Source organism: Drosophila kikkawai, chromosome 3L (assembly GCF_030179895.1).
Source record: "Drosophila kikkawai strain 14028-0561.14 chromosome 3L, DkikHiC1v2, whole genome shotgun sequence".
Taxonomy (NCBI): domain Eukaryota; kingdom Metazoa; phylum Arthropoda; class Insecta; order Diptera; family Drosophilidae; genus Drosophila; species Drosophila kikkawai.
Window position 1 is genome coordinate 14,941,256 of NC_091730.1, and position 25,711 is coordinate 14,966,966.

The 25,711-nt window shown below is 42.2% G+C and overlaps 1 protein-coding gene across 4 annotated transcripts in view; it reads right to left on the minus strand.

Annotated features, from left to right (window-relative positions):
• Positions 1-25,711, minus strand: part of LOC108075035 (titin) — a 124,691-nt gene that overhangs the window by 5,563 nt on the left and 93,417 nt on the right. For 3 of the 4 annotated variants that reach the window (XM_070286109.1, XM_070286108.1, XM_070286107.1), the window contains 6 exons: positions 17,431-17,655; positions 7,461-16,991; positions 1,664-6,802; positions 1,403-1,444; positions 1,087-1,338; positions 2-970 (listed from right to left, as the gene is read on the minus strand). In XM_070286109.1, coding sequence (XP_070142210.1) covers positions 2-970; positions 1,087-1,338; positions 1,403-1,444; positions 1,664-6,802; positions 7,461-16,991; positions 17,431-17,655 — 16,158 coding nt within the window. Of the gene's footprint in view, position 1; positions 971-1,086; positions 1,339-1,402; positions 1,445-1,663; positions 6,803-7,460; positions 16,992-17,430; positions 17,656-17,868; positions 25,655-25,711 lie in introns of all 4 variants that reach the window. The other variant, XM_070286115.1, reaches the window with a different exon arrangement.

Below are 25,711 nucleotides of genomic sequence, written 5' to 3' on the forward strand. Positions count from 1 at the left end.
CCTTCGATTGTGAGATTAGCAGTAGTCTCCACACTGCCCAAAGGATTTACAGCCTTAACGGTGTATTCACCCTTCTCGGACTTCTTGGGCGTTATAAGTGTTAAGGTGTGCAAATCCTTGTCGGACTTGGCATTCTTAACGGGCTTGCCATCCTTATACCACGTTACCTTTGGTGGTGGATTACCCACAATCTGGGTGGAAAGCACGACACTCTCACCTTCGCGAATGACCATGTTGCGCAGGGGTTCCAAGATCTGCGGAGCCTCTTGGTCGGTGGTTCGCACCTTCAGTGTGATCGGAAGGCGTGCCTCACCCTCGCGATTTGTAGCAATTACCTCGTATGTACCTTCTTGCGATTTTTTCACCTTGGTGATATGCACCACACTGCAGTACATGTGCATATCTGATTCGGTAACGATGCGAACATTCTTGATCTCTTCCTCGTCAATGTCCACACCATTAAAGGTCCAGACAATGTCCGGTTCTGGAACGGCTACCAGTCGGCACTCTAGAATAACATTTGTATTCTCGTCCACATACTGGGCCTTTGGTTTCTTTGAGAAGGTTGGTGGAATTCCCTCCAAAATATCTGCCAGCGACGATTCGCGGGACATACTGCGACGTGATAGGGCTGTGGCATCAGAACCATGATCGGACAGTGGACTCTCCACAATCAGTTCCGTGGTACTGGAAGTAAATCCAGCGGCGTTTTTAGCCACACATGTAAACTGGCCTGCATCTTCGGGGAAGACTTCGCGAATAATCAGGGTAGCCACATTATCGTCATCGTAGAATATTTGGAAGTCCTGCGAGGGCTTTATAATGGCCGTCTCGCGGAACCAGGCAATCTGCGGTCTCGGGCTACCCTCAACCTTGCACTCGAACTGCACAGTGTAGCCGTCAGGTGTGTGAATGGGCTGCAGTTTTTCAATAAATCGCGGAGCAATGGGCTTGTCTTCTGGTCCAGGACCTTTATAGTTCACAATCACAACAAAACACAGAATTGTTTGTTAACAACCAGACGCGGACAGCGACAAAACAATGTTAGGCCTGACAAATAGCCAGATTTAAAAACAAAATACTTACGTTCAAACACAGGAAGCTTATCGATCTTCTCGTGCAACTTATTTTGCACATACTGAGCGTATTCATCTGGCTCCATTAGATATTGAGCAGGAACCCAACCTTCTTCCTCGGTAATGCTCTTCTTGACATACCACCACTCAGAGCTGTGACGTCCAATGACTGTTACCTTTTCACCCTCTACTAAGTTGATAGCTTCGTCGTTGTCGGCAATATAATTGCAAATGGAGTACATAACATTTTGATTTTCCGATTCTAAATTTTATAAATAAAATATTATATCTAATTTCGAATTTTATAAAGAGTAATATTCACGTACCTTCAACATTCATTTCTCTGGTGATATTAAGCGATGCTCCATCTGTACAAAAATAAATTTTTATTAGTAACAATTCCCAAATGCACGGTAAAGCATTGAAGGTTTTTAACAATGAGTGGTTAAGCGTTAGCAACCGACATTTAAGTTGGGTAATTTTACCTTGCTACGCTGATATCATATAAGCTGATATTTTTTAATGTGAAAGTAAAGCATTTTGATAATCATATAAATTACCATTATTGGCGACAGAAGCCGACTTACCTTCATTATACAGTTGTTGGACAACCTTACGTTTCTTCTTGAACGTCAGAGAATCTTCATCATAGGTAACAGAATCACGTTTCGGATGCCGAATGCCAATTAGGAACTGCTCTTCTTCCTCGTCCTGAACGGAATAGGTAGGCTTGGACTGCTTCTTAGGCTTCAGCTTGAAGTCTACCTCATCTGGTGGCAGTTCCTCTACAAAGTACTCTTCAGGCTCCTCGACTTCATCGATGGTATCCTCATCGTCTCGAATCTCTTCAATGATGGGCTCTTCACCATCGTCGTAGTCTTGCATGATCTTAATGTGGGCCTCGTCGGCAGCCTCAGAGAAGGTCTTTTTAATGGGCTTCTTAAGCTTGACCTTGCCAGACATGGAGACTTCCTCCTCCGCATACGAGTCTAGAGCAATGTTGAACTCCTGATCCACATCCTCCTTAGTCTTTGTGCTTCTCGCACGGAACGTAACGTTCTCAACGTCAGCGTACTCGGGAATGTCCACTTGCTTGCGGCGCTTCAGCTTCTTTACGGTGTAGGCTTCCTCACCTTCATCAGTGATCTGCAGAGGCTTCGGCTTGGCACGCTGGCTAACGACAAACTCTTCGATATCTTCGCCCTCTTCGTATTCTTCTTCTTGGCGTTTGATAGAAAGCTCCGCTGCGGCCTCGTCCATGGTGGTGGGCCTTACTGGTCGTTTCTTAAGTACGGTCGCGGCCTCCTCCACGCCCTCATTGATAGTGTGTGGCTTCTTAAAGGAGAGGCTGAATTCAGTTTCTTCAAGATCCTCCACAGTCGGCACGAACGGTTTCTTTGGTTTCTTTCGAATAATGACTGCCTCATCAATGATCTCTTCCTCTTCGATTTCCACGGGCCTTTCTTCGATGACCGTTTGTTTCAGCTCCAGTTCGTCAGCAGCCTCTTCCACCGGTTTTTGCGGCTTCTTCTTCTTCTTAAGCTGTACTGTTTGGTCGGAGGTTTCCTCGGTTACCTTCTGTTCCCTAGGCAGCTTAACATCTACAGAGAATTCCTCTTCCTGGACTTCCTTTGGCGTCTTGGGCTTTAGAGTTACTTCAGCCACGACTTCATCTGCCTCTACTGGTTGTGGTTTCTTTAGTTTCACAACCGCAGCATCGACAATGTCCTCTGGCGCAGGTTCTGGTTTCTTTTTAATTTGGACTTCCTCTATTACCTCTTCTTCCACGATCGGCTCGGGAATAACTTCTTCTTCAACCTTAACCGTAAGCTCCTCGGCGGCTACTTCTTCGACAGGTTTCTTTGGTTTCTTCTTCACTATCTTAGTCTCCTCCTGAACTTCTTCCACCTTTGGTTTCGGTTTCAGAGTAACTTCTGCCTCGGGCTCTTCAACGACTGGAATATCCTTTGGTTTCTTTTTGGGTAGGCTGACTTCTTCTTCCTTTGGTGCTTCTGGTTCAGTTTCCTTAACACCAATAGTGTACTCAGTGGGCTTTTCTTCTGTTACTTCTTCAATTTCCTCGATTATTTCTTGAACTTCAGATTCCGTAGGAACCTCCTCTGTGAGAGTTACCTTAAGCTCAGCAGCTGCCTCCTCTTGGGCAGCAGGTTTCTTGGGCTTCTTTATAATTTTGGCTTCTTCGGAAACTTCTTGCACTGGCTGCTTGGGCTTAATCATGAATTCTGCTTCAGGTTCTTCTACAATCTCAGCTGCAGGCGCCTTTTTCTTCTTTTTCTGAATCGTAACCTGTTCTTCCGGCAACTCTTCCACGGTGGGCTCCTTATCAGCTTCTTTAATGGCAAAGCTAAAGTCTTCGGGGGTCTCTTCAAGTGCCTGGGGTTCCTCGATGATTTCAATTTCTTCAATCTCCTGGACAAGTTCTTGGGGTGGCGCCACTTCTTCAATAATTGTTATTTTTAGATCAGCGGCTTCCTCTTCGGTCGGCTGCTCTGGAACCACTGTAATGCTGGAAGTAGCTTCGACCTCATCGACTGGCTGTGGAGCTGAAACAGTTACTTCGGCCTCAGGTTCATCCTTGGCTTCAGGCTTGGGTTTCTTCTTTCGAATAACCTTGACCTCTTCCTCGACAACTTCTTCAACGACTTCACGGGGAGTTTCCTCAATGACTTTAACCTTATGTTCTTCAAAGACTTCAGGTTGCGGTTCTTCCACAATCGGTTCGGTTACCACTGGCTCTTCCTTAGCAATCACTTCTACAGGTTTCTCAGGCTGAGTCTCCTTGATGCCAAAAGTATATGTTTTATCTTCAACCTTTGGTAGTTCTTCTTTGACCACTGTGACCACCTCTTCCTCCTCGACTTCCTCAATTACTGGAACTTCCTGTGGAATTTCCTCAGTTATTGTGATCTTCAATTCTTCAGCCTCCACATCCTTAACCTTCTTTTTGGGCTTTTTGGTCTTGATTTGAGCTTCTTCAGTGACTTCTTCAACGGGCTTGGTCTCCTTTAGAATGATTTCGGTCGCTGGCTCGTCGGCGAAAGTGACAGAAGGTTTGCGTTTTTTCACTGTAAACTGTGCTTCACTTGGTTCTTCTGGCTTAGCATCAGTTTCCGAAACGCGAATGCTATATTCTTCAGGCTTTTCTTCAACAATAACTTCCTGCTTTTCTACAATCTCAGGCTTAGCAGTTTCTTCAATAATTTCTTTAGGGACAGGAGCTTCGGATTCCACAACCTTGACTTCCAATTGAGCTTCTTCCTCAGTCTTCTTTGGCTTTTTAACCTTCTTTTGCTTTATTTCAGTTTCCACTGTGGTTTCCTCTGTGACCTTTGGTTCAGTCAACACAACCTCAGCCTCGAACTCCTCTGGTTTTTTCGGTTTCTTCTTAAGAACAACTTGTTGAGGAATTTCTTCCTCGGGCTGTTCTTCCACAGCAGTTACCTTCTCTGCTTCAGTTTCCTTGAGAGTGATTTCATATGAATCAAACTTCTCCACAACCTTCTCTTCCAAAACCTCGGGAATTTCTTCAGGGATTTTCTCAACAACTTCATCAGGTTTTTCTTTAACAGCTTCGGTTTCTGTTACGCTGAACTCATATGACTTTGGCTTCTTGGTCTTCTTCTTCTCTTCTTGTTTTTCGACTTCAACCACTTGTTCCTCAACTGGTTGTACTTTCTCTTCTTCCTCCACCACGACAATCTTATCTTCCTTGACTTCTTTCACAGGCTTCTTTTTGGTTTTTTCTTTAACGGTAATTTCCTGTTCAACGGGCTTCTCAGGAGTAGATTCGGTGATTTTAAGCTCAACCTCAAACTCTTCTGGCTTTTGTTCGGGCTGCTCAACTGGCAGCACGATTTCAGCCGAAACTTCCTCGACCGGTTGGTCTTCCTCCTTTGGCTCTTTCAAAGTTACCTCAAATTCTTCCGGTTGCTGTGGCTTTGGTTTCTTCTTTCTTGTTACAACCTTTTCTTCGACGACTTCCTCAGTGGTTTCTTGACGCTCATCAAAATCAATTACTCGGACTTGATGTTCCTTCGGCGCCTCTTCAGGCTCCAAAACCGTAGTTGTTATCTTGTATTCCACTGGTATTTCTTCTGGCACCTCTTCTGGTTGCGGTACTTCTTCCGTGATTTCAACTTCAGATACAGGGGCTTCCTTGGGCTTCTTATGTTTCACCTTTACTTCCTTTGGTTGTTCGGTTTCAACAGGCTTCTCTACAGGAGCTTCTTCGTCCTTTACCGACACTTCATAGTCTTCTGGTTTTTGCTCTGGTAATTCTTCTTCCTTGGGTTGTACCTTTTTCGACTTGGCCTTCTTTGGTTTCTTAATTTCGTCATCAGAGTTAACTTCAGGCTCTTCAGGCTGGGGCTCCTCTACCTTAGGCTTTACAATGGCCTGCTCGACCGGCTCTTCCTCTTGAGGAGCTTTAGGGACAGGTCGTAGTTTGATTTCGGACTCTGTCTCTTCAGGAGCCTTTCTTTCGGGCTTGCGGAACTTAATTTCTTCTTCTGGTATTTCTTCTTGCTCCTTTGGTACTCCAGGAACAATCTCCGAGATAATGGTTTCTGGCTCTGGCTTTGATTTGTCCTTTGGCTTATACTTGGTCTTGGTAGGTTTCTTCGGTTTCTCTGGCTTATCTGGGTGGTCAATGGGCTCCAGCTCTTCAGGTTCATATTCAGGACGATCAAATTCGACTGGTTCGAACGGCTCAACATTGAACTGTCCTTCCTTGGGCTCCTTTGGTTGTTCCTCAACAACAACCACTTCCTTTGGCTTGACCTTCAGCTCAACTTCTTCCTCGACTTCCTTGGGCTTGATTGGAATCTTCTTAAGTGTTACGTTCTCAGGTTCTTCATCATCCTTTGGTTTCTTTTTACCCTTGCCCAACTTAATCTTCACCTCTTCTTGTTTCTCTTCTGGCTTGGGCGCCTTTTCTGGTTTTTGATATGGAGCCTTTTCCTCTGGTTCTTCCTCACTACTGACATATTTCTCGTACTTTTCAAGCTCAACCTTTTCTAAATCATCCTTGATCTTCTTGATTTTCTTGGTCTTGTGCGGTTTGAACTTAAGGACTTCTTCAGCCTCTTCGATGTTTCGAGATAGTTCACCATTATCTTTGGTGGCACCAATTTTAGTAAGCTTCGGAATAAGCGGAGCCGGTGGGAATTCAACTATGACCATACGGGTTTTGAGACGGAATTTAGGTAGTTGAACAGTCTGTTCTTCTGCAGGCTTCTCCTTACGTTTGCCGGGCTTTAGTTTCACAGATTTGGGAACATCGGCAGCTTCGACAATTGTTACCTTTGTCGGCTTCTGTTCCTTGCGTTCTATTTTCATTGGCTCTAGACTAGCGAACTCTGGCTTGAGCTTCTTGGGAAGATCGAATTCAAGTTTCTCGTACTTCTCAAGTTCTGTCTTCTCAATTTCTTGTTCCAATAGTTTTCGGATAATTTCATCATGGTCATCGGTTTTCTTTTTGACAACCTTCTTCTTTTTAGTCTTTGGCTTGGTGGCGTCCTCGGGAGTATCCTCTGTTATGGGCTGTTCCTCCTCTTCAATCTCTTCGACAATGGGCTGTGATTCCTCAACCTCGGCGACTTCATCGATGACTCGGACTTCCAAAATCTTTTGAGGTTTCTCTTCCTCAACGGGCTCTTCGTGAATGATGCTTATTTGATAGTCTTTTTGAACTTCTGGTACTTCACCTGTTACAAATAATGCATTAATTTTTAAAGTGAATTGAGCTTAAAGTGGTAAATAAACCTGGGGAACCGTGCATTGCTTTTGCAAAGCAAGCAAATCGTAGAACTGGACAGGAGACATATTTTGAGGCTTTATATACATAGATAGCGATTGAAGGAAAACAATTGAAAACTTAACCAATTTAAGGATTAAAATAAAATGATTAATTATAAATACAGTGGAGGAGTTATTTGATTTATTTGGGATGAAGATTTAGGTTAAGCTGAAGAATGAACCACCATTTAGATGGGTAACAGTTAGACAATAAAATTTTCGTTATATATAGGTATAACTTAAATGGATAAAATTTTCTATTCTACATAGATAAGGTTAGGAAGATATGCATGCATAAAGTTTAATTAGGAAGTTACTGTGTTGGGAGGCTTTAAAGTTGAACTGGAAGAGATTAGGACCGCAGTAGAATTTGCTCAAATCAAAGAGCCGAGATTGAATAGCGAGAGAAAAGAATAGAAACACAGGAGGGAATAGACGCAACAATTGGAAATCAACGTGGTTTTCAATAGGAATTAACAAAGGCAAAAGACACAGACAAAGGAGCTAAAGGTGCTGCATGGGCGGCGGGATTTTTGTAGGCTCCAAAACTCTCTTCTAATAACTTACTTGTTTCAACGCTTTTTTGTGTGTCTGGTTTTGTTTTCTTATGTTTAACTGTTTTCTGAATTGTATCTTTAGTGTCATCTTGAGTAGGTTTATCTTCTTGTGCGCTTGGTGTAATTTGTGCAGTGGCTGTGTCCTCGGGTTGTGCAATTTGGTTTGGTGTGATATCTGCTGTGTCAGTGATGTCAACAGTTGTATCTGTCGGTTCGTCTTGTTTTGTTTCGTTAGTTGCTACTGTCTTAGGCTTTGGTGTCTTTGTTTTCTTAGGTTTGGCTACCTCGTCAACAGTTGGTTTTGGCTCAGTTAAATCTAATTTAACCTCTGTAGGAGCTATTTCAGAAGGAGCTGTCTCTTCAGATTCTTCTGGTATTTCGACCTTTTCGTACTTTTCTAACTCGGGCTTTGGAATTTCTTCCTCTATTAATTTCTTAACATAGTCGTCTAGATCATCTTTCTTAACCTTCTTAACAGTTTTCTTCGGCTTGGGCTTGGACTTCTCCTCCATCTGCTCAGGTTGTTCTTCAATGGCTTGTATGGGAGCTACATCCGGTTCTTCATCAACAATAACTGTGACAGAATCAGTATCCTCATTTTCAATGGTTGTAATCTTGAAAGTGGTTTCTTCTTTCGGTCCCTTTTTCTTCAAAACACGTTTAGTGGTCTTTTCCTGAATAGGCTTGCCCTCCTCAGAAACAACCTCATGAGTTTCTACCTCTACGGGTTGAATTTCGACGACTTCAACCGTTATTAAAGGTTGTTCCGGAGCTTCTTCTTCGACCACATTAACCTCCGCCAATTGATCTGAAACAGGAGTCTCTTCTTTAGATGCTGACTTGGGCTTTGTCTTTTTATCTTTCTTTGGCTTTTCAGAAGGAGTTTCCTCAACAACGTCAACCTGTTGGTCAGATGGCTTGTCCTTAACCGTGGGTTCGAATTCAATTTTCTCATACTTTTCCAACTCAGTCTTGGGAGTCTCCATGTCAATAAGCTTTTGTATGTAGTCGTGAATGTCATCCTTCTTAACCTTCTTGGTTTTCTTTTTAGGTTCCTTTGGCTTTTCTTCTTGCTTTTCAGGTTCTGGTTCATATTCTACAATAGTTATTTCCGCCTCGGGCTGATCGTCCCTAACAACTTCTATTATCTCTATTTCCCCTTCGCCATCAGGACGCTTTAATTTTCGTTTGGTGGTAACCTGTTTATGAACTTCCCCAGTATCGTCCGTTGTTTCCTCAACCTTGGTTTCGCTCTCTATTATCTCAATCGTATAAGGCTTTTCTTCGGTTGGTTCCAAAACACTTTCTGTGATTGAAATTTCGTATTTTTCCTCTGACGGTTGGTCTGACTCTTTGTGGACAGGCTTTGACGTCTTCTTTCTTTCTGGCTTAGGCTCAGGTTTTTCTTCTTCCTTGACAGAAACGCTAAATTCTTGATATTGTGGTTTTTCAATATCAGATTCCTTTTCGGTAACCTCCAGTGGCTGTTCGTCTAAAGCCTCTTCTGGACCCTCTTCTGAGACAGTAACCTTCGTCTTTGGCTTCTTTTTCTTTTCCGGTTTCTTAGTCTCTTCAACTTGATCAATTTCATGATCAGGTTCTTCTTCACTAGGAACGGATTCCTGCACAATTATTATATCGTCGCTAACTGGTGCATCTTCTTTGATATTTTCGACAACAGATACTAAATCATCCTTTGGTTTTTCTTCCTCAGGAACAGACTGTTTGTCTTTCTTTGGCTTCTTTTTAGTCTTCTCGGGAGTTGGTTTGGAAGCAGAGTCTTCGACTACTACAACTTCATCGTCTAACTCAGCCGGTTTTGGGGCTTCCTCTTCAATTACAGTTTTAATGAAATCCTCAACATCTTCCTTTTTGATCTTTTTAGTCCGCTTTTGTTTGACTACAGGTTCCTCCTGATCGGGGGTTTCCGTTGGACTTGTGGTTATAACGGTTATTTCAGATTCGTTAGTATCCTTATCAGTTACTTCAATAATATCGTGAACTACTTCCTCTGGACCCTTCTTCTGCTTTATCTTCTTTGTCTTGACCACCTTTTCCTTTATTTTTCCCTCTTCGTCTGGCACCTGCTTGGTCTCTACTGTTTCCTCAAGGACAACTATTTCGAATGTTGTATCCTCCGGTTTTTCAGGGACATATTCCTTGACGGAAAACTTTAATAAGGGTTCGTCCTTTTCTTCCTCAGCAGATAGATTTTTCTCTTCCAGTGGCTTGTCTTCCAGCGGCTCTTCAGTATCTTCTGTTGGTTGTTCTTCTGAAACCTTCACCTTCTTTACGGGCTTCTTTTTCATCTTAACCGGTTCATCCAAGTCTATCTTTTCATACTTTTCCAGTTCCGTTTTCGGTATATCTTGCTCAATGAGCTTCTGAATATAGTCTTGGAGATCGTCCTTGGGTACTTTTTTCGCTTTCTTAACCTTCTTTGGTTTTTCTTCCTCAGGAACTTCTTCAGTGACTAATTCGGCATCTTGCGTGGTTACAATGACTTCATACTCAGGTTCGTCACCCGTCTTAGTTTCCACAATTTCAATAATTTCCTCCTTGGGGCCAAGCTGCTTTTTGATTTTACGTTTGGTGACAGTTTGCTTCGCAGTTTCTCCCCTTGCATCGATTACTTCCTGTTCCGTTGATACAGTTTCAATTTCTTCTATCTGGAATGAAGGTTGCTCCGATGGTTTAGCATCTTCTTCATCAATAACTCCAGTTTCATATTCCGGCTGCTCCTCTTGTTTGACATTTTCTTCAGAAATCAGAGTAACTAGATACTCTTGGTTTTCCTCCGTAACGGGTTGCTGTACCGGCTTTGTTTTTGTCACCTTCTTAGGTTTTGGTTGTTTCTTTTCGTCGACTACAGTCTCTTCCTTTATACCAATAGCAAAATCGGTAGTTTCGATTTGTTCTGGGACATCTTGAACTGGCTGCAATTGAACTTCTTCGACGACTTCAGGTTCTTTATTTTCCGAAGTTTCTTGTTCAGTGACTGTGTACTTTTTAGGAGTTTTCTTAGACTTTTTAGGCCCTTCTTCCTTAACTTCCACAGCTTCACTATCAACTACCTCAACTGGAACCTGCTCTACGAATTCTTCAATAATACTAATTACATAGTCCTCAACTTCGTCCGTCTTGAGTTGCTTCGGCTTTTTAATGACCTTCTTTTCAGACTTTGGCTTTTCGTCGGAAACAACAACATCATCGGAAGTTAATTCAACAACTGTAACTTCAGCTATTGGCTGATCATCGCTGGTGGTTTCAGTTATTTCAAAGACATGTTCTTTGGAGCCCTTTCTTCGGGAAACCTTGCGCTTTTTCACAGTAATTTCTTTAATTTTACCTTCCTCAGTGGGTTGTTCAACTACTTCAACAGTTTGTTCAATTTCTTTTAATGGAACAGGAACCTCCTCCAACTTTTTCTTTTTTAATTGTTTTTCTTTTTTGGTTGGTTTTTGTTCTTCCTCCGGAGATATTTCAATAGGCTGATCATTTTCAACGAATTCATCGGAAATGTTCACAAGGTAATTCGATAAGTCATCTGGCTTTTGGGGTGCCTCTTTGATGTCCTCTGTCAAAATTTCTAATGGTTGTAGATCTTCGGCAACGGGTTCCACCTCTTCAACGTTGAACTCATGAATTGTGACAGGTAAGCTATCGCCTAAGCTCTCTTCAATAGTCTTTTTGTGGTGAACTTTTACCTTCTTTTTGGCTTGTTTGGGTTTGGCATCCATTTCAGTTGGCTCATATTGTTCAAGGGTGGTTTTTGTGATTTCCTGTTCGATCAACTGCTGTATATATTTGTCAAGATCATCCTTCACAGGCTTCTTCTTTTTAACCTTTTGAACAACCTTAGCTGGCTTATCATCTGTAATCTGTGGTGAATCCTCTGAAGGTATCTCTATTGTAGTAAACTCTATCTCAGCCTCTGGCTTGTTTTCTTGATAAGTTTCGGTTACTTCGATGACATATTCCTTAGATCCTTCCTTCTTTTTAAGCCTTTTAGTTGTCTTGACCTGTTTAACTTCTTCTCCCTCGTCATTTACGATATCTTCAATAACGGTTTCAGGAGCCATTTCTTCAATAAGGATTGTATCTTCAGCTGGCTTCTTCTTTGGCTTTTTGGTCTTAATAGGCACCACCTCTTCTTGCTCCTCAAATAAATAAGGCTCGTTTAATTCTTCTAGAACATTAATCACATAGTTTTGGACATCTTCGGGCCTTAGTTTTTTGGGTTTCTTAATAGGTTTCTTTTGGTCAGGTACAACAATGTCTTCCGTGGGCTGTTCTTCTGTTAACTCGACAATAGTAACCTCAGCCAGAGGTTCATCACTAGTTTTAGTTTCAGTGATTTCAAAGATTTGTTCTTTTGGTCCTTGTTTGCGCGAAACCTTCTTTTTCTTAATTTCAATCTGCTTTGGTGTACCATCTTCTTCAGTAACTTGTACGACTTCCACGGATTCCGCAATATCTGTCATTACTGGTTCCTCAAACTTATAAGGCTCATTAAACTCTTCGAGAACGTTAACGACATAGTTTTGGACATCTTCGGGCTTCAGCTTTTTCGGTTTCTTAATTGGTTTCTTTTCTATAGGTAGAATAATGTCTTCCTTAGGTTGGTCTTCTGTCAATTCGACAATAGTTACCTCAGCCAGAGGTTCATCACTAGTTTTAGTTTCAGTGATTTCAAAGATTTGTTCTTTTGGTCCTTGTTTACGCGAAACCTTCTTTTTCCTAACTTCAACTTGCTTTGGTACTCCATCTTCTTCAGTAACTTCTACAACTTCCACGGATTCCGCAATCTCGGTAATAAGTGGTTCCTCAAACTTATAAGGCTCAATAAACTCTTCGAGAACGTTAACGACATAGTTTTGGACATCTTCGGGCTTCAGCTTTTTCAGTTTCTTAATTGGTTTCTTTTCTATAGGTAGAATAATGTCTTCCTTAGGTTGGTCTTCTGTCAATTCGACAATAGTTACCTCAGCCAGAGGTTCATCACTAGTTTTAGTTTCAGTGATTTCAAAGATTTGTTCTTTTGGTCCTTGTTTGCGCGAAACCTTCTTTTTCTTAATTTCCACCTGCTTTGGAACTCCATCTTCTTCAGTAACTTGCACAACTTCCACGGACTCTGCAATTTCAGTAATTACTGGTTGTTCGGTATCCTCAAACTTATAAGGCTCGATAAACTCTTCAAGAACATTAACTACATAGTTTTGGACATCTTCGGGCTTCAGCTTTTTCGGTTTCTTTATTGGTTTCTTTTCTTCATGTATAACAATGTCCTCTTTAGGTTGGTCTTCTGTTAACTCGACAATAGTAACCTCAGCCAAAGGTTCATCATTAGTTTTAGTTTCAGTGATTTCAAAAATTTGTTCTTTTGGTCCTTGTTTGCGCGAAACCTTCTTTTTCTTAATAACAACCTGCTTTTGTACTCCATCTTCTTCAGTAACTTGTATAGTTTCGACCACTTCTGAAATATCTTCAATAACTGGTCGTTGTTTTTCTGCTTCATCCTCCACAAGTTCTTCAAATTTGTACGGTTCAGCGAATTCTTCCAAAATATTTACCACGTAATTTTTGACATCTTCAGGCTTCAATTTCTTGGACTTCTTAATTATTTGTTTTTCCTTAATTTCCTTTGTGTCATCTTTAGGCTGTTCTTCTGTAATCTCAACAATGGTTACCTCAGCCAGAGGCTCGTCACTTGATTTTGTTTCCGTGATTTCAAATATCTGTTCTATTGGACCGTGCTTTCGAGAAACCTTCTTCTTCTTAACCTCTACCTGCTTTGGTATACCATCTTCTACTATTTGTGTGACTTGCACTGATTCCTCAATTTCCTTCAGGATTGGTTGGGGCTGCTCCTCTTCAATGACCTTTGTCTTATACGATTTCTTTGATTTAGGTTTTGGTTTTCCCTCTACAACCTTTACTTCCAAATCTTCATAGGGTTCAGTTGTCTCCTCACTTGCAGTTTTCACTATTACGTCTTCATCTGGCTTAATGTCATCTTGTTCTAATTCAAACTCTTGTACGCTTATTTCATATACAGTAATTGGTACGCCATCGACGATCTCGGTAGTTTTTCTGTGGTGTTTCTTGATTTTTTTGGGCTTCTTTTCCTCCGGAGATGTCTCTGTTACAGGTGCTTCGTACTCTTCAACATCAGTTTTTGGAATTTCCTGTTCGATAAGTTCATGAATAAAGTTATCTAAGCTTTCGGCCTTAGGCTTCCTCCTCTTCACAATCTTTACCTTATGCTCTTCCTGAGGTTTGGTGTCGGTTTCAGGCGTTATTTCAATGGTTTGGATAACAATATCTGATTCTGGTTTGTTTTCTTCATAAGTTTCAACCACTTCAATGAGATATTCCTTTTGTCCATCCTTTTTCTTGAGTTTACGCTTGGTAATGACACGTTCTACTTCCGTTCCCTCTTCATTGACTATTTTGTCTACAACAGTTTCTGGAGCCAGCTCCTCAATACGAATCGTATATTCGGAGATGGGTTCCTCGGGCTTTACCTTAGCTTTCTTAACGGATTTCTTTTTGCCCTTCGGTAAAGTATCTTTCACATCAACCAAATATTCATCGGCTTGAGGAGAATCAAACGATTCTGAAATTTCTGTTGTATGTTCTGTAATCTTGGAGTCCTCTGTAGTAGATGCGGGTTCGGTTTCGGACACTTTAACCTTTTTCTGTTTATCAGTTTTCATTTTCTTATCCTTCGGCAAGCTTGGAGCATCTTCAGGTTTACTCTGGTCCGGTGAAACATCTGGCACTGTTTCCTCGTCAACTACTGTGGTGGTGAATGCTATGATATCTTCTACCACTGAGTCTTTTCTTTCAGGAGCTATTGTCAAATCCTCAGATATTTCAACTATGTGTTCCAATGGAGCTTCCTCAACAACGTTGATAATGAACTCCTTTAGTTTCTCCTTTTTCACCTTTTTCACTAATTTCTTTGGTGTTTCTGGTTTCACCATTGCAGGCCCATCTGTGATATCTTCTGAAATTTCAGTTGTTATAACTATAACCTCTGCTTCCTCGGGCTTGTCATCCGATGCTTCGGTTTCAATTATTTCGATTTCGTAGTGTTTTGAGCCCTTTCTAGTTTTTACTTTGCGTTTCTTAATTATCTTCTGATCCGTATCGTGAATGACTTCTGAAGGCAATGAAACGGTTTCAAAGTCTTCCTCCACAACCACAATAGGCAATGTTTCAGTTAAGTCTGTTATTATTTCATCTACAGCCGGGACGATTTCTTCCTCTGGTTTTTCAAAATGTTGTTCTGGCGATCGCTCCGAGTCAGTCTTTTTGATAAGGTACTCATCGTATACTGGAACTTCCTGCGTCTCAACGATTTCTTCCTCCTTCGTGGCCTTCTTCGCTTTTTGCTTCTTAGCTTTTGGTTTCTCAATTGGCTCGTGTTCAGTGACACCAACCTGAAGTATCTCGCCTTCATCAATTGTTGATTTCTCATGTTTAACCTTCTGCTTTTTGGGTTTTTTCGGCTTGCCATCCACGTCAATTTTCTCATATTTTTCTAATTCTGTTACTGGAATTTCGGCATTTATTAGGTGCTGAATATATGCATCAAGTTCATCCTTCTTCATTTTCTTTGTTTTCTTCTTAGGTTGTTCGATTGGCTGTGTACCGGCCTCTTCAGTCGTAGTATCACTCGAAGTGATTGTAATTTCATAAAGCGGCTCTTCCCCGGGAGCGCCCACAGTTTCGACTATTTCCAAAATTTCCACTTCATCTCCCTTTTCATGTCGAATCCTGCGCTTCTTGGGTTTCTCTACATCAGAATCTTTTTCTGATTCCAGCTCCGTCAACTTAACTTCATAGAAATCATGTATTGTTGTCTCATAGAACTTCTGGTCAGGCTCCTCCTTTAACATCGACACAAAATCGTCCAATTCGGGTTTGTTCATCCGCTTGACCTTCTTCTTACGCACGTTTCTATCCTTTTTGTCGTCTTGAACAATTTCCAAACTTGTGATGGTAACTTCGAAAACTTTGTCATCGCTGCCTTCGGGGGTAACTTCAACTATTTCAATGGTATTGTCTTCCTGTTCAGTCTTAAGCTTGAGCTTACGTTTTTTCTTTGGCTCCTTTGTTAGTCTGCCAGTCGTTGGAACTTCTTCAGCTGTCACATCATCAGGTTCCGCTTCAACCACTTCAAATTTATAGAACGGTTTAAGCTTAACCCCTTCCTTCTCGTCAACGGGCTTTTCACCTTGTCGCTTGTGCAGTTTAAGATCTTCTGCAGGGATTTCGTCAAGTGTCTTTGGTTTCCCGGGAGATATTTCGTACTTGTTTTTCTCTGGAGTTGGTGTCGGTTTCTTCTTTCTCTTGTACTTTGGCTTGTCCTCAGTGTGAGTCTCTTCGCCTAGCGATTCGTCAGACTCTTCTGGGAATTCAGAAGATCTTTCAATATCTCTGAACTCTGTTGGCTCGAATTGTAGTCCTTCGTCAGACTTATCTGGTTTTTTGGTTTTCTTTTTCTTCACTACTTCTTCTTCAACTACCTTTACTGGTTCTTCGCTGACATCTTCCTCCTTGAGATCTTTCTTGATCGGTTTTAAATGAACTTCCTCAATTGACTTAACATTTTCGGGAAGCTTGCCCTTACCAAGCTTAAGTTTTCTACTTTCCTCCGGAGTTTCCTTCTTATTCTTCTTGACACGTTGGTACTTTGGCTTTTGTTGCTCCTCATCCGATGGTTCTGCCTGTTCAGAGTCTAATGAAAGCAGCTCTGCTTCCTCCAGTTCCGCCTTTTCAGGTTTAGTATGCTTGAACTTTTTCGGACGGAACTTCAAAACCTCCTCAGCCTCTTCAACATTGCGTGAAAGTTCGCCATGGTCGCAGTTATTTTCTAATTCGGTAACCACATATGGGAAGCAGTACGGTGCGTATGGAATAAATCGTATCCAGCTTTTTAATTTCATGTTCTTGAAAGATGCTTCAGTTTTCTTCTTTTTCACTTCCTGAGGTCGTTGCTTGGGAGCCTTTAGCTTAAGCATTTGAGGGAATTCTTCCACAGAACTTATTTCAACCATTTTTGGTTTCTTAAACTCTACTTTCTCGATTTTCATTGGAGTAAGCTTAACTGGTTGTTTAAAAGATGAATCACGACGGGCCCTCTGAGGATGTTCCATTTCGGTGCGTTTATACTCATGAAGAACAGTCTTTGGAATTTCCTGGTTTATAAGGAATTGAATGTATTCATCCAACTCATCTCTTTTAGACTTAACCACCTTTTTCTTCTTAGGCTTTTCCTTCTCTTCAACTGGCTTTTTATCAACATGAGTCTCCTCAACCTTACCTTCTAACTTCTTAGGCTTTCGCTTCTTAATTGTCTTGTCAGTCGGTTCCCCTGTACTAAGTTCTTCGATAACAGTCTCGTCAACTTCTTCAATTGGTGTTTCTAAGGTCTTTTTCTGTTTATGTTTTTTGTCTTTAACCAGTGTTTGTTTCACGTCTGCACTTGCCTCTTCAGGTTCAGTGATAGTGTACTCTTTGTTGTATTGGTCTGTTTAAGAAAGAATTATGTGTTTTGTGTTAGCACTAAACTAATGTTTACACTTATATTTGCATTTTATATAATGCTTTAAAGCACCCAAACTTATTATAAAGTATTAAAAGTATGGTGCTTAGATTCATACGCTTGCAAAATGGGTTAAGTACGGAATGATCTCTATTTTAAATGTACGTATTAGGCTTTTTGTGTATAGTTTCAATTTTGGATCCCACGTACTTGGAAGTGTATTAGGTAGTTAGTTAGTATATATTTTTTTCTCTTAATATCTGTTGTCTGTGTATGAATAAATTTGTATGTGCATTTTGTATAAAATAAATACTATTTTGCCTAACTTCATCAATTGGGTTTTAAATGTAGGACCTTATTTCAAAACGCGACATATGGGAAACTACATGTTTGTATATATATGTATTTATAAAGAAAAAATCACCTGATGGCTCGTTGACTTCAATAATTTCAAGGTGTGATTGTGTAGTGTCTTCTGGAATGGGTTCTGTATCACTAAGGACTTCCTCAACAACGATGCCTTCCTCCTGAGATACTCGTTTGTTTTCACTTTGTATTGTTGTTTCTCCGTCATCATTTTGTACAGATTTAAATGTTGTGATGTAAACTGGGTGTTCCGTTTCTGTGTTATCGATCTTTGGTTTCTCCACTGTATTTTTAGATATATTTTTTTTGTATTGTAGAATGATTAAAAAAATATGTTATTAACGGCATGTAACACATTAAGAAAATATAGAAGAAAGATTACTAGTATTGATGGGAAAAAAAACTGTGAAAAGTTTAAAAATTTTGCGTATACTTTGATTTGAACCTATTATGTAAAATGAGTGTTTTTGGAGAGTGTGTTTGTTTGTGTTCTTACCCTTATGCTTGTGTGGTTTTTGTTTGTGTTTGGAAACCTTTTCATCGTCGAGTTTACTAATATCTATGATATCAGCAATGTTTTCATCGCTGACTACTCGAATAAGAGCAAACGGTTCCTTGCCCTCTTCTTCAATAGTTTGAATTTGGAAATATTCATCGTCTTCGGGTCCTTGCTTTTTAAATGTCCTAGTTTTTGTAGTCTTCTTTCTTGGCTTCTTATTGTTGTCTAATTCTTCGGTAATTACAGTTTCCTCAGGAAGCTCCTCAATGGGTATTGGTGTAATGGAAATCTCATCAGCAGGCACAACTTCTATTTGCACTGTAGTCAGTGGCTCCTTATCTTCCTCTTCTATTACATTAACCGTTGTTACTTCATCAAGTTTGTCGTCGATACTTTTCTTGAAAGCTCTGGATTTAACGGTCTTTTTCTTTTTTGTTCCATCAGGTGAAGTAATCTCCATCTCTGTTACTTGTTCCGGTAGCTCAACTAATTTACTGTCATCCGGTTGCGATTCGGTTACGGGTTGCTCTTTAATTGATATTGAATACAAGGGCTCGGTATTAGCTTGTTCAATAATACCGATTTCAGTTATTTCTTCGTTATTGCCAAATGCTGGTTTCTTAATAACACGTTTCTTGGTTTTAACAATCTTTGGTAGGCCTTCTTCATCAATTGTTTCAAATTCAGAAACCACATCTGGCAAAACAATTACTTCAGAGATTTTTTCTTCTGGTAGTTCTGGGAAAGGTAACTCAAACTTTTCAACCGTAACCTTAGTCTTAGGTGTTTTTTCATATTCCTCGACGGTTTGAACTTTAGTCACTTCCATATGGGGACCCTGAATCTTTTTAATGATTCTAGTTTTGATAACTGTTTTAGTTGGAGTACCATCTTCTTTTTCTGAAAGTATAACTGATTTCCGTTCAGGCAACTCAAAAACAGTTACCTCATCCTCCGGTTTTTGGACAATAACTCGTTTCTTCAACTTAGTTTTTCCAACAGTTGGAGTTCTATTATCGGTTTCTTCGACCGTAACAGTTGTTTCTGGTTTCTTGTCGTCCTCCTGCACGGTTACAATTTTGGTAACTTCTTCCTTATCACCCTTGACCTTTTTAATAACACGTGTCCGAATTTTTTTCTGCTTCGGTTTTCCGTCCTCAGTTATAGATTCCACAACAATTACTTCTTCTGGAAGTTCTTCAACCTCTTCGGGAAGGTCTGTAATCGGAACTTCTTCGACAGTGACAGTTGTTTCTGGTTTTTTGTCATCTTCCTCAACGGTCTCAATCTTAGTGACTTCTTGCTTGTCACCCTTAACCTTCTTGATTACACGAGTTCGGATCTTCTTCTTCTTGGGCTTGCCATCTTCTGCAATGGTTTCCACCACGCGAACTTCCTCTGGAAGCTCTTGAATTTCTTCCGGCACCTCTTCCTCATAAGGAACTTCTTCAACTGTCACTGTAGTTTCAGGTCGTTTGTCGTCTTCCTCGACAGTTTCAATCTTAGTGACTTCTTGTTTGTCACCCTTGACCTTCTTGATTACGCGAGTGCGGATCTTCTTCTTCTTGGGCTTGCCATCTTCTGCAATGGTCTCCACCACGTGAACTTCCTCCGGAAGCTCTTGAATTTCTTCCGGCACCTCTTCCTCATAAGGAACTTCTTCAACTGTCACTGTAGTTTCCGGTTGTTTGTCGTCTTCCTCGACAGTTTCGATCTTAGTGACTTCTTGTTTGTCACCCTTGACCTTCTTGATTACGCGAGTGCGGATCTTCTTCTTCTTGGGCTTGCCATCTTCTGCAATGGTTTCCACCACGCGAACTTCCTCTGGAAGCTCTTGAATTTCTTCCGGCACCTCTTCCTCATAAGGAACTTCTTCAACTGTCACTGTAGTTTCAGGTTGTTTGTCGTCTTCCTCGACAGTTTCAATCTTAGTGACTTCTTGTTTGTCACCCTTGACCTTCTTGATTACGCGAGTGCGGATCTTCTTCTTCTTGGGCTGGCCATCTTCTGCAATGGTTTCCACCACGCGAACTTCCTCTGGAAGCTCTTGAATTTCTTCCGGCACCTCTTCCTCATAAGGAACTTCTTCAACTGTCACTGTAGTTTCCGGTTGTTTGTCGTCTTCCTCGACAGTTTCGATCTTAGTGACTTCTTGTTTGTCACCCTTGACCTTCTTGATTACGCGAGTGCGGATCTTCTTCTTCTTGGGCTGGCCATCTTCTGCAATGGTTTCCACCACGCGAACTTCCTCTGGAAGCTCTTGAATTTCTTCCGGCACCTCTTCCTCATAAGGAACTTCTTCAACTGTCACTGTAGTTTCAGGTCGTTTGTCGTCTTCCTCGACAGTTTCAATCTTAGTGACTTCTTGTTTGTCACCCTTGACCTTCTTGATTACGCGAGTGCGGATCTTCTTCTGTTTAGGCTGGCCATCTTCTGCAATGGTTTCCACCACGCGAACTTCCTCTGGAAGCTCTTGAATTTCTTCCGGCACCTCTTCCTCATAAGGAACTTCTTCAACTGTCACTGTAGTTTCAGGTCGTTTGTCGTCTTCCTCGACAGTTTCAATCTTAGTGACTTCTTGTTTGTCACCCTTGACCTTCTTGATTACGCGAGTGCGGATCTTCTTCTTCTTGGGCTTGCCATCTTCTGCAATGGTCTCCACCACGTGAACTTCCTCCGGAAGCTCTTGAATTTCTTCCGGCACCTCTTCCTCATAAGGAACTTCTTCAACTGTCACTGTAGTTTCCGGTTGTTTGTCGTCTTCCTCGACAGTTTCGATCTTAGTGACTTCTTGTTTGTCACCCTTGACCTTCTTGATTACGCGAGTGCGGATCTTCTTCTTCTTGGGCTTGCCATCTTCTGCAATGGTTTCCACCACGCGAACTTCCTCTGGAAGCTCTTGAATTTCTTCCGGCACCTCTTCCTCATAAGGAACTTCTTCAACTGTCACTGTAGTTTCAGGTTGTTTGTCGTCTTCCTCGACAGTTTCAATCTTAGTGACTTCTTGTTTGTCACCCTTGACCTTCTTGATTACGCGAGTGCGGATCTTCTTCTTCTTGGGCTGGCCATCTTCTGCAATGGTTTCCACCACGCGAACTTCCTCTGGAAGCTCTTGAATTTCTTCCGGCACCTCTTCCTCATAAGGAACTTCTTCAACTGTCACTGTAGTTTCCGGTTGTTTGTCGTCTTCCTCGACAGTTTCGATCTTAGTGACTTCTTGTTTGTCACCCTTGACCTTCTTGATTACGCGAGTGCGGATCTTCTTCTTCTTGGGCTGGCCATCTTCTGCAATGGTTTCCACCACGCGAACTTCCTCTGGAAGCTCTTGAATTTCTTCCGGCACCTCTTCCTCATAAGGAACTTCTTCAACTGTCACTGTAGTTTCAGGTTGTTTGTCGTCTTCCTCGACAGTTTCAATCTTAGTGACTTCTTGTTTGTCACCCTTGACCTTCTTGATTACGCGAGTGCGGATCTTCTTCTTCTTGGGCTTGCCATCTTCTGCAATGGTCTCCACCACGTGAACTTCCTCCGGAAGCTCTTGAATTTCTTCGGGCACCTCTTCCTCATAGGGAACTTCTGCAACTGTCACTGTAGTTTCAGGTTGTTTGTCGTCTTCCTCGACAGTTTCAATCTTAGTGACTTGTTGTTTGTCACCCTTGACCTTCTTGATTACGCGAGTACGGATCTTCTTCTTCTTGGGCTTGCCATCTTCTGCAATGGTTTCCACCACGCGAACTTCCTCAGGAAGCTCTTGGATTTCTTCGGTAACCTCTTCCTCATATGGAACTTCTTCAACTGTCACTGTTGTTTCTGGTTGCTTATCGTCTTCCTCGACAGTTTCGATTTTAGTGACTTCTTGTTTGTCACCCTTGACCTTCTTGATTACGCGAGTGCGGATCTTCTTCTTCTTGGGCTTGCCATCTTCTGCAATGGTTTCCACCACGCGGACTTCCTCTGGAAGCTCTTGAATTTCTTCCGGCACCTCTTCCTCATAAGGAACTTCTTCAACTGTCACTGTAGTTTCCGGTTGTTTGTCGTCTTCCTCGACAGTTTCGATCTTAGTGACTTCTTGTTTGTCACCCTTGACCTTCTTGATTACGCGAGTGCGGATCTTCTTCTTCTTGGGTTTGCCATCTTCTGCAATGGTCTCCACGACGCGAACTTCCTCTGGAAGCTCTCGGATTTCTTCGGGCACCACTTCCTCATAAGGAACTTCTTCAACTGTCACTGTAGTTTCAGGTTGTTTGTCGTCTTCCTCGACAGTTTCGATCTTAGTGACTTCTTGTTTGTCACCCTTGACCTTCTTGATTACGCGAGTGCGGATCTTCTTCTTCTTGGGCTTGCCATCTTCTGCAATTGTCTCCACGACGCGAACTTCCTCTGGAAGCTCTTGGATTTCTTCGGGCACCTCTTCCTCATAAGGAACTTCTTCAACTGTCACTGTGGTTTCTGGTTGCTTATCGTCTTCCTCAACGGTTTCAATCTTAGTGACTTCTTGTTTGTCACCCTTGACTTTCTTGATTACACGAGTGCGGATCTTCTTCTTTTTGGGCTTGCCATCTTCTTCAATGGTTTCCACCACGCGAACTTCCTCTGGAAGCTCTTGGATTTCTTCGGGCACCTCTTCCTCATAAGGAACTTCTTCAACTGTCACTGTAGTTTCCGGTTGTTTGTCGTCTTCCTCGACAGTTTCGATCTTAGTGACTTCTTGTTTGTCACCCTTGACCTTCTTGATTACGCGAGTGCGAATCTTCTTCTTCTTGGGCTTGCCATCTTCTGCAATGGTTTCCACGACGCGAACTTCCTCTGGAAGCTCTTGGATTTCTTCGGGCACCTCTTCCTCATAAGGAACTTCTTTAACTGTCACTGTGGTTTCTGGTTGCTTATCGTCTTCCTCAAGGGTTTCAATCGTAGTGACTTCTTGTTTGTCACCCTTGACCTTCTTGATTACACGAGTGCGGATCTTCTTCTTTTTGGGCTTCCCATCTTCTTCAATGGTTTCCACCACGCGAACTTCCTCTGGAAGCTCTTGAATTTCTTCGGGCACCTCTTGCTCATAAGGAACTTCTTCAACTGTCACTGTGGTTTCTGGTTGCTTATCGTCTTCCTCAACGGTTTCAATCTTAGTGATTTCTTGTTTGTCACCCTTGACCTTCTTGATTACGCGAGTGCGAATCTTCTTCTTCTTGGGCTTGCCATCTTCTGCAATGGTTTCCACCACGTGAACTTCCTCTGGAAGCTCTTGAATTTCTTCCGGAACCTCTTCCTCATAAGGAACTTCTTCAACTGTCACTGTGGTTTCTGGTTGCTTATCGTCTTCCTCGACAGTTTCAATCTTAGTGACTTCTTGTTTGTCACCCTTGACCTTCTTGATTACGCGAGTGCGGATCTTCTTCTTCTTGGGCTGGCCATCTTCTGCAATGGTTTCCACCACGCGAACTTCCTCTGGAAGCTCTTGAATTTCTTCCGGCACCTCTTCCTCATAAGGAACTTCTGCAACTGTCACTGTAGTTTCAGGTTGTTTGTCGTCTTCCTCGACAGTTTCAATCTTAGTGACTTGTTGTTTGTCACCCTTGACCTTCTTGATTACGCGAGTACGGATCTTCTTCTTCTTGGGCTTGCCATCTTCTGCAATGGTTTCCACCACGCGAACTTCCTCAGGAAGCTCTTGGATTTCTTCGGTAACCTCTTCCTCATATGGAACTTCTTCAACTGTCACTGTTGTTTCTGGTTGCTTATCGTCTTCCTCGACAGTTTCGATTTTAGTGACTTCTTGTTTGTCACCCTTGACCTTCTTGATTACGCGAGTGCGGATCTTCTTCTTCTTGGGCTTGCCATCTTCTGCAATGGTTTCCACCACGCGGACTTCCTCTGGAAGCTCTTGAATTTCTTCCGGCACCTCTTCCTCATAAGGAACTTCTTCAACTGTCACTGTAGTTTCCGGTTGTTTGTCGTCTTCCTCGACAGTTTCGATCTTAGTGACTTCTTGTTTGTCACCCTTGACCTTCTTGATTACGCGAGTGCGGATCTTCTTCTTCTTGGGTTTGCCATCTTCTGCAATGGTCTCCACGACGCGAACTTCCTCTGGAAGCTCTCGGATTTCTTCGGGCACCACTTCCTCATAAGGAACTTCTTCAACTGTCACTGTAGTTTCAGGTTGTTTGTCGTCTTCCTCGACAGTTTCGATCTTAGTGACTTCTTGTTTGTCACCCTTGACCTTCTTGATTACGCGAGTGCGGATCTTCTTCTTCTTGGGCTTGCCATCTTCTGCAATTGTCTCCACGACGCGAACTTCCTCTGGAAGCTCTTGGATTTCTTCGGGCACCTCTTCCTCATAAGGAACTTCTTCAACTGTCACTGTGGTTTCTGGTTGCTTATCGTCTTCCTCAACGGTTTCAATCTTAGTGACTTCTTGTTTGTCACCCTTGACTTTCTTGATTACACGAGTGCGGATCTTCTTCTTTTTGGGCTTGCCATCTTCTTCAATGGTTTCCACCACGCGAACTTCCTCTGGAAGCTCTTGGATTTCTTCGGGCACCTCTTCCTCATAAGGAACTTCTTCAACTGTCACTGTAGTTTCCGGTTGTTTGTCGTCTTCCTCGACAGTTTCGATCTTAGTGACTTCTTGTTTGTCACCCTTGACCTTCTTGATTACGCGAGTGCGAATCTTCTTCTTCTTGGGCTTGCCATCTTCTGCAATGGTTTCCACGACGCGAACTTCCTCTGGAAGCTCTTGGATTTCTTCGGGCACCTCTTCCTCATAAGGAACTTCTTTAACTGTCACTGTGGTTTCTGGTTGCTTATCGTCTTCCTCAAGGGTTTCAATCGTAGTGACTTCTTGTTTGTCACCCTTGACCTTCTTGATTACACGAGTGCGGATCTTCTTCTTTTTGGGCTTCCCATCTTCTTCAATGGTTTCCACCACGCGAACTTCCTCTGGAAGCTCTTGAATTTCTTCGGGCACCTCTTGCTCATAAGGAACTTCTTCAACTGTCACTGTGGTTTCTGGTTGCTTATCGTCTTCCTCAACGGTTTCAATCTTAGTGACTTCTTGTTTGTCACCCTTGACCTTCTTGATTACGCGAGTGCGAATCTTCTTCTTCTTGGGCTTGCCATCTTCTTCAATGGTTTCCACCACGCGAACTTCCTCTGGAAGCTTTTGAATTTCTTCCGGCACCTCTTCCTCATAAGGAACTTCTTCAACTGTCACTGTGGTTTCTGCTTGCTTATCGTCTTCCTCAACAGTTTCAATCTTAGTGACTTCTTGTTTGTCACCCTTGACCTTCTTGATTACGCGAGTGCGGATCTTCTTCTTCTTGGGCTTGCCATCTTCTGCAATGGTTTCCACCACGCGAACTTCCTCTGGAAGCTCTTGGATTTCTTCGGTAACCTCTTCCTCATATGGAACTTCTTCAACTGTCACTATGGTTTCTGGTTGCTTATCGTCTTCCTCGACAGTTTCGATTTTAGTGACTTCTTGTTTGTCACCCTTGACCTTCTTGATTACGCGAGTGCGGATCTTCTTCTTCTTGGGCTTGCCATCTTCTGCAATGGTTTCCACCACGCGAACTTCCTCTGGAAGCTCTTGAATTTCTTCCGGCACCTCTTCCTCATAAGGAACTTCTTCAACTGTCACTGTGGTTTCTGGTTGCTTATCGTCTTCCTCAACGGTTTCAATCTTAGTGACTTCTTGCTTGTTACCCTTGACCTTCTTGATTACGCGAGTGCGGATCTTCTTCTTCTTTGGCTTGCCATCTTCGGAAATGGTCTCGACGACGCGAACCTCCTCTGGAAGTTCCTTGATTTCTTCGGGCTGTTCTTCCTCCACCGGAACTTCTTC